General features: G+C 47.8%; 1 protein-coding gene across 1 annotated transcript; it reads right to left on the bottom strand.

Moving 5' to 3' along the window:
- Window positions 1-687: 687 nt before the first annotated feature.
- LOC103652265 (9-cis-epoxycarotenoid dioxygenase NCED4, chloroplastic) lies at window positions 688-8,204 on the bottom strand. Its single transcript, XM_008677887.2, has 6 exons — window positions 7,928-8,204; window positions 1,722-2,486; window positions 1,574-1,651; window positions 1,214-1,294; window positions 1,044-1,074; window positions 688-835 (listed from the first exon to the last, which is right to left on the bottom strand). The coding sequence occupies exons 1-6, from the start codon at window positions 8,202-8,204 to the stop codon at window positions 688-690; spliced, it is 1,380 nt and encodes a 459-aa protein (XP_008676109.2).
- Between the last annotated feature and the right edge of the window lie 322 nt (window positions 8,205-8,526).

The raw sequence follows: 8,526 nt of genomic DNA on the forward strand, positions 1-8,526 counted from the left end.
TGTAGATAGAGAAAAAATATCTTGTGTGACTTGCAAATCCAAGATAATGCTACCAACCAGAGTATGGATTATATATATTTTTTGTTTTATCTGCCAACAATGATTGTGTTAATCCCATTGGAAAGCACTAAAAAATGATCGAGTTGATCCCTTAGTGTACAAAGGATGATTGCATAGGCTTTCCTAAATTTTTCCATGGACAATATTCTTAGGTTCTCTGTTTCCTTCTCTTCACAACATGTGTTCATGTATGCATGTGTTTTGTTTTATCTACTGAAACAATCATGTAATCCAAAAGGAAGGGGAAGGAGAAACTAAGAACAATAGGCATGGGAGGCATTGGGAAAGAACAAATCTGCCCTTTGTGTCTGGATCAAGTTAAATGTGGTTGGATCAAAGGTATTACCCATATTGAGATTAAGGCATCAAAACTTGCAGGCCAGAGGTGAAATATATAGGAAACGAAAAATACAAGCTAGCAACCATTGAATAGAACATGCGAAATTTGCTTGCAAGAATGAAATAGAGCTCTGACAAAACTGAACCAGCACATCCTGGATGCAAATTGGTAGTAGATGAACTGCTAGTAGATGCCCTCCAATTGTGCTGATCACATCCTGAACAGCGATTCCTCGTGTCCACAACTGATGGAGCAAGGAGGTGGTGATGAAGTTGAGTTTTAAGCAGTCAAGAATGTGGCTTAGGTTGAATCACCGTCCACTCGATGTTCTCGGTGGAGCGCGTGAGCGACGCCCGTCCCGTGGACCAGCCTACGCCGCGCATGTCGAAGGTGACGACGGCACAATGCCTTCCGCCATCCCCCGCAGCATTAGTACTAAAATATTGGACAATTAATATCCTGATGCGAATTGAGTAGCAGATTTCTCACTCTAAAATGAAGATACAATACTAAAAACATTTAAGAAATAATATTGGTAAAATATATGTTCTAGAAAGGCTGCAAGTTGATCTAAAAGGATAATTTATGATTGTAAGATGTCCAAAAACTAAGAAAGGAAACACTGCATTTAATCTGGACTTACAAGTAGCCAAATTTAGGTACGACACTGAATTCTGGAACAACCCAAACTTCAGTTATGTGAATTAAGTGTTCTCTTGTAGATCAACAGAGCAACAACAATCTTAAATTTAAAACGATATTCTACAACACTTCTAGTTAGCAAACAAAAATAACCCCCGACTTGGCTCAAACTCTGATCTAAGTTGAGGTCAACTTGGGTCCAGTCTGAAGTCTGAACCAGCTCTTCAAGGCCATTCAAGCTGACCTTAAGTCCTGATGAGCACAACATGAGTATGAACAGGATTAACAAATGTAACTAAAGAACCTCAGGACAAAATTTGAATGTTAGGCTGACCTTCATGCAGTACTATTCCTCACCCAAGGTAAAAACACAAGCTGCAACGGAAATTGATAGCTTTGCACACCTGAGAGCAAGACTCATTTTGTCACTATGTCCTGCCGTGGCTTGCTGATGCATTCTTGACATCTAGATAGCCAACTTTCCCTATTCTAACATCCATGCTACTCCAATGTTCAGAAGATTTAGCATACCTCCAGCATTTGCCTCACACACAGGAATCTGTCCGGCATGTTCGACTTTGGCTCCATCGCCAAACTCTTGCTGGTCGCCTGTGGACACCACACACAGGTAGTACATGTCATACATCAACCCGTAGTGCAGTACCACTTTGAAGACTACATATGTTCTTGCTGGCGATGAACGTGCCGTGCAACCCGTATGGGACGCGGCCCGACAGCTTGACGGCGGCTTCGGCCCGCATGTCGCGGGCGTTAACGACGAGCATTTCCGACGCGCCGCGACCCTCGTCGTGCACGTAGCACAGCACGTAGCCATCGTCCTCCGCGGCGCCCGCGGGGGCGTCGAGGTGCGGCACGAAGCAGGGCTCGCCGCCGTACCGACCGTCGCCGTAGATGAACTTCTCGACGGTGCCTGCCTCGAGGTCCACCTTGGCGAAGCCCGACACCTTGGGCCACGGCTCGGCAATGGCGAGGTAGGCGTAGCGCGTCCTCCTGCCCAGCAGCTGCCGGTTCACCATGCCGGCCTCCAGGTTCACCTGGTCGGCATCGCTCAGGACCGCGCGCCTCGAGGACGTGCCGGTGCGCGGGTCCAGCCGGATCTCCGACAGCACGCTGCGGAAGCTCTCCTCGCCGGCGGCGGACTCGTTGAACACGGCGTCCGCGGGGGTCATGCAGGATCCGATCACCACGATCTCGCCCGTGGCCTCGTCCTCCCACGCGTTCCAGAGGTGGAAGCAGAAGCAGTCGGGGACGTCCACCCACCGCAGCCGCGACGCGTCGGTGGCGCGCTTCGGCAGCACCCCGAACCGCGCGGTCTTGTTCCTGTCGTACACCACGGGGGAGCCGCCCAGGACCATCTCCTGTAGCTTGAACACGATCTGCTGGTCCGGGATGATGGCGTGGTTCTCGGTGACGGCGAAGTCGTTGTCACAGACAGTGCTATGGTGACTGGTGGTGTTGCGGTGCAGGAGTAGAAGCCATAGCAGGAAAGGGGTAAGCCTGGTGTCTTTTGTTAGCTGTTGATTAGCTGTCATTAGCTGTTTTCTGTTATCTGTTGATTAGCTGTCATCAGCTGTAATGGTGATTACTCTGTAATGGGTTAGCCTTAGTAGAGATCTATAAATACTGTAAAGACTAGCTGGCAAAGATATGAAATAACAGAACCAAATCCACATACCTCGTGTGCACCTGAGTCTGTCAGGTGTTCGTCGGAGAACCTCACGTCGCGGTGACTCTGCCGCGGCCACGGGGAAACGTCACAGTGGTATCAAAGCCGACGATCTTCGGAGACCGTCACTACGGCGCCGTCAACAAAACCGTCCGTGCAGACCCGTTTGCTGCTGGAAGCTATGGCCGGAGCGGAGCTGAAGGGAGAGGAGCGTTGGGATAAGATGATGCGGGTGTTGGAGAGGGTGGATCGGCGATTGGAGGCGCTGGAATCAGGGCAACAGTCTGCAAACGAGGCTGCGCGAAAGGCGGAGGAGGAACGTGTCATCCTGGCACGACAGGTGGACGAGACAGGGAAGACGGTTTCGCGTCTTCGACTGGAATGGATGGCGCAGGAAATGGAAGGTATGGAGTCTGATCCTGAGAGGGAGAATCGTGGTCGACGAGAGTTTGGTAGAAGAAATTTGGAGGAGAGGGAGCAGTATCAGTTTGGAGGGAATAGAAATTTGGAAGAGAGGGAGCAGAACCAGTTTAGGGGAAATAGAAATTTGGAGGAGAGGGAGCAGTATCAGTTTGAAGGGAATAGAAATTTGGAAGAGAGGGAGCAGAACCAGTTTAGGGGGAATAGATATTTGGAGGAGAGGGAGCAGTATCAGTTTGGAGGGAACAGGAATTTTCGTTCCATTGATTTGCCAAAGATGTCCTTCCCAAAGTTTCAAGGAATTGAACCAGGGATATGGATCACTAAGTGTCTTGAGTACTTCATGATCTACCAAATTCCAGAGTTCATGTGGGCATCTTCTGCTTCTTTACACATGGAGGGAAGGGCTGGTAGGTGGATGCAGGTGTACAAAATGAGACAGGGGTTGGGTGACTGGTCTCATTTTGTTCGAGCTGTACAGGACAAGTTTGGTTCTGAAGAGTATTCTCAGTGTATGAGGGAATTGGTTCATATGACACAGAGAGCTAGCTTGGATGAATATATTCAGGAGTTTGAGGACAGTCGATATGCAACAATGGTGCATAATCCAAGGCTGGATGAGACTTTCTTTGTGTCCCAGTTTATTAAAGGGTTGAGGGGAGAAACTAAGGGATATGTGATGTCTCAGTTGCCTAGAACAGTTGACAGGGCCATAGCTCTAGCCCAGATCCATCAAGAGGTTTTGGAGAAGGGAGGATACAAATTTCAGAAAGGTCTACAGTCAAACAAAGGTCTGGGAGGTACTGTCAAGTTAGATGTCAAAATGGGTGGAGGATCGTCAGATATGACTAAGGAAAGACAATTGAGGGACTTCAGAAGATTGAATGGTTTGTGCTTTGGATGTGGGGAGAAATATGAACCTGGGCATCAAGCCAAGTGTCCTAAAAGGGTGGGTCCTCAGCTGCATAGTTTGACTGTGGAAGATATGGGACTGCTGTTATCAGATGAAGTTCTGCACAATTTGGATCAGGAGGACCAAACGTTGGAGGAATCCTACAAGCTCTCACTAAATGCTATCAGTGGGACGGATCAGGAGGGGTGTATGAGAGTGAGAGCACTGATCAAGAATCAGGTGATGGTGATTTTGGTGGACTCTGGTAGTTCCACAACTTTTGTCAGCCAGAAGATGGTGAACAAGTTGAATTTGCAAACTGAAAGCTGTCAAGCTATTAGGGTGAAAGTGGCTAATGGGGAGATGATGCAGAGTTCAAAGAAGGTGCCATGTTTGTCCTGGTGGGCTGGTGGACATACTTATAGTACAGATATGAGAGTGCTTGAGTTGGAAGCATATGATGCTATTCTGGGTTATGATTGGTTAAAGGTCCACAGTCCCATGGAGTGTGATTGGAACAATAAGGTATTGACCTTTGTGGACAGAGGGGTGCAGGTGCAGTTAAAAGGGGATGGGAATGAACTTAGGGAGGTTTCCCAGGTGACAGCGCTGCAGTTGACAAAATGGATGAAGGGTAATGAGGTATGGGCTCTAGTGATGCTAGAGCAAGTTCCAGTGGAGAAAGATGACAAGGTGCAAGAATCTTTGGAGTTGTTGCTAAAAGAGTTCGAAGATGTGTTTGCAGTACCCTCTGGATTGCCTCCTTCTAGAGTGTATGATCACCATATTCCTCTGGTACCTGGGTCTATTCCAGTCAACTCTAGACCCTATAGATATTCACCCTTTCACAAGACAGAAATTGAAAGGCAGGTAGCTGAGTTGTTGGCTGCTGGGTTGGTGGTGCCTAGTGTCAGTCCTTTTGCATCCCCAGTATTGTTGGTGCAAAAAAAAGATGGCAGCTGGAGATTTTGTATAGACTATCGGAAGCTGAATGCCATAACTGTTAAAAACAGATTTCCTATGCCCTTAGTTGAAGAGATATTGGATGAACTAGCTGGAACACAATTTTTCACTAGCCTGGACATGACTGCAGGGTACCACCAGATCAGAATGGGGGAGGAGGATGAGTATAAGACTGCATTCAAGACACATTTGGGACATTACCAGTTTAGAGTGATGCCTTTCGGTCTCACCAATGCACCAGCAACATTTCAATGTGCCATGAATTCTGTGCTGGAGCCTTTTCTAAGGAAGTTTGTCATGGTCTTTTTGGATGACATCTTGATTTACAGTGCTAATCTGGAAGAGCATTACTATCATCTCAGGCTAGTGTTCACCAAGCTCAGGGAGCACAAGTTTTTCTTGAAATACAAGAAGTGTGCATTTGTGAAACAAGAGTTGAAGTATTTGGGCCATGTGATTTCTAGGGAAGGAGTTGCCACTGATCCCTCCAAAACGGCAGCTATGTTGGACTGGCCTCAACCTAAAAATATCACTGAATTAAGGGGTTTCTTGGGACTCACAGGCTACTACAGGAAATTTGTGAGTGGGTATGGAGTGATAGCCAGGCCTCTTACCAGATTATTGCAGAAACAACATGGGTTCCAGTGGTGTGAAGAAGCTCAGACCGCTTTTGAGGCTTTGAAGGTAGCTATGTCCACTACTCCCGTGTTAGCATTGCCTAGATTTGATCTTCCATTTGTAGTGGAGACTGATGCATGTGATCTGGGACTGGGGGCTGTGCTTATGCAACAAGGCAAACCTATAGCCTATCTCAGCAAGGCTTTAGGGGAAAGGAACAGGCACCTGTCCATATATGACAAGGAATTCCTAGCCTTGATCATGGCTGTGGAAAAATGGAGGCAGTATTTACAGAGGAGTCCTTTTGTGATTAAAACTGATCACAAGTCTTTAACCTTTCTGGGGGATCAACAACTGCAGTCTGACCTACAAAGGAAGGCAATGGCTAGATTGATGGGTCTGCAGTTCCAAATTGTATACAAAAAGGGCAAAGAAAATTTGGTGGCTGATGCTCTCTCCAGGGTGGGAACTGTGATGGCATTAGCTGCTGTTTCGGAAGTGCAACCAATCTGGGTGCAAGAGGTGATCAACTCATATGTCACAGATGCAGAAGCCCAAGAGCTCATCACACAACTGTTGATTAAGAGTCCGAATGAGGAAGGGTTCAGTTTGCAGCAAGGCATTATCAGGAGGGAGGGGAAGATCTGGATTGGGTCTAATTCTGCCCTGAGAACTAAGTTGATTGCTGCTCTTCATGACAGTGCTGCAGGGGGTCACTCAGGGATGCATGCAACATACCAAAGGGTCAAAGGAGTGTTCTGGTGGAAAGGAATGAAGACAGATGTCATTCTGTTTGTGCAGCAGTGTGCAACTTGCCAGCAGGCCAAGGCTGAGAGAACTCATCCAGCAGGACTTCTCCAACCTTTACCTATTCCAAAAGGGGCATGGGAGGATGTCACTATGGATTTCATTGAAGGTCTGCCGAGGTCTGAAGGGTTTGACACAATCATGGTGATTGTTGATCGCTTTACAAAGTATGGGCACTTCCTTCCACTAAAGCATCCTTTTACTGCTTCAGGGGTGGCTCACATTTTTCTGGAGCAAGTAGTGAAGTTGCATGGGTTGCCTAAATCCATAGTTTTAGACAGGGATAAGGTTTTCACTAGCTCTTTTTGGAAGCACCTGTTCCAGCTCATGGATGTTAAGTTACTTATGTCCACTGCTTACCACCCACAAACGGATGGACAGAGTGAACGTGTGAACCAATGTCTTGAGATGTATCTCAGGTGTGCAGTCAATTCCCAACCCTCAAAGTGGAAATCTTGGTTGGCCTTAGCAGAGCTCTGGTATAACACCACTTTTCATACAGCTCTTGGTTGTACTCCATTCAAAGCTCTTTATGGGTATGAGGCTCCTGTGTTAGCAGTTCGGTATACAAGTGTGGTGGAGGACCGGTCTGTGCAAGACTGGTTGGCTGATAGGACTGAATTCTCTAGTCTGCTCAAGGAACAATTGGCCAGAGCACAGAATAGAATGAAACAGCTGGCTGACAAAGGAAGGATTCACAGGGAGTTTCAGATAGGTGAAAAAGTGTTGTTGAAGCTTCAACCTTATGCTCAGCAGACTGTGGTGAATCGACCATGTCCCAAACTAGCTTTCAAGTTTTTTGGACCATACACAGTTGTCGCTCGCGTTGGGCCAGTTGCTTATAAACTGGGGTTACCTGCAGATGCCCAAGTTCACCCGGTGTTCCACGTTTCTCAGCTCAAGCCTTTTCATCCCAATTATACACCGGTATTCACACATCTGCCCAGGTTGGCTGATCTCTCTAAAACAGGGGTAGTTCCTATTGCAGTCCTGGATCGTCGTTTGGTGCGCAAAGGCAGTCAGGCTGTTCCACAAGTTTTGATTCAATGGTCAGACATTCCAAAGGAAGCTGCTACCTGGGAAGACTATTATGTGGTAAAGAACAGGTTCCCCGATGTAGTCGCTTGGGGTCAAGCGGATATTGAAGCCGGGGGAGTTGTCACAGACAGTGCTATGGTGACTGGTGGTGTTGCGGTGCAGGAGTAGAAGCCATAGCAGGAAAGGGGTAAGCCTGGTGTCTTTTGTTAGCTGTTGATTAGCTGTCATTAGCTGTTTTCTGTTATCTGTTGATTAGCTGTCATCAGCTGTAATGGTGATTACTCTGTAATGGGTTAGCCTTAGTAGAGATCTATAAATACTGTAAAGACTAGCTGGCAAAGATATGAAATAACAGAACCAAATCCACATACCTCGTGTGCACCTGAGTCTGTCAGGTGTTCGTCGGAGAACCTCACGTCGCGGTGACTCTGCCGCGGCCACGGGGAAACGTCACAGTCGTGCATCATGGTGGGCGCGTCCACGGGGATCTCGACGTCGGGGGACTTGCGGCCGTCGGCGGTGAAGTAGAAGTACTTGAGAGACGGGTGGGGCGGTGGAGGCTGACAAGCGGCGGGGGCGCAGGGCACTGGAGGCCACGACCGCGGGTGGAGGCGAGCAAGCCATGGGCGGGGGCGCAGGGCTGGATGTCGCGGCTGCGGATTAGGGTTTCCATGGGAGATGGGCCTCATACAAATTGGTAGATGGGCCTCACACGGTGCATGTGTCTTTGTCTTCATGGTTTGCAAGGTAAAATTAGTACCACATTGCCCACCAATTGGTGTTGAAACCTGTTTATATGTCTTCCTGTGCGTGCAGTAGTACTATTGTTATCACCAGATGTGTTATGGGATCATGCACAGTAGTACTATTTTTTGTACAAAAATGTGTTATGGGCTGAACTGAGAGCATGCACGGACCAGTAACAAGCGGGCCCTACCTGTCAGAGACCAAACGGCAGAACACAAAAAGGCAGGCTACTATTGCAGCCTTAATAAGTAGTAGAGAAAGGTGCAAGCGTAGCGGCGAGGAGGTTGCACAAGCTTTAGGGCCTTTTCGCTT

Source organism: Zea mays, chromosome 3 (assembly GCF_902167145.1).
Source record: "Zea mays cultivar B73 chromosome 3, Zm-B73-REFERENCE-NAM-5.0, whole genome shotgun sequence".
In the NCBI taxonomy this organism is placed as follows: Eukaryota; Viridiplantae; Streptophyta; class Magnoliopsida; order Poales; family Poaceae; genus Zea; species Zea mays.

What these genes read in the sequence shown, in the direction of transcription:
- LOC103652265 (XM_008677887.2), bottom strand. Translation starts at nt 8,204, where the DNA reads ATGAAGACAAAGACACATGCACCGTGTGAGGCCCATCTACCAATTTGT. An exon ending in CATCGCCAGCAAGAACATAT is followed by an intron (nt 1,652 to 1,721) that starts GTAGTCTTCAAA and finishes TGGTGTCCACAG; the next exon opens with GCGACCAGCAAGAGTTTGGC. An exon ending in GTGTGAGGCAAATGCTGGAG is followed by an intron (nt 1,295 to 1,573) that starts GTATGCTAAATC and finishes TGTGCTCATCAG; the next exon opens with GACTTAAGGTCAGCTTGAAT.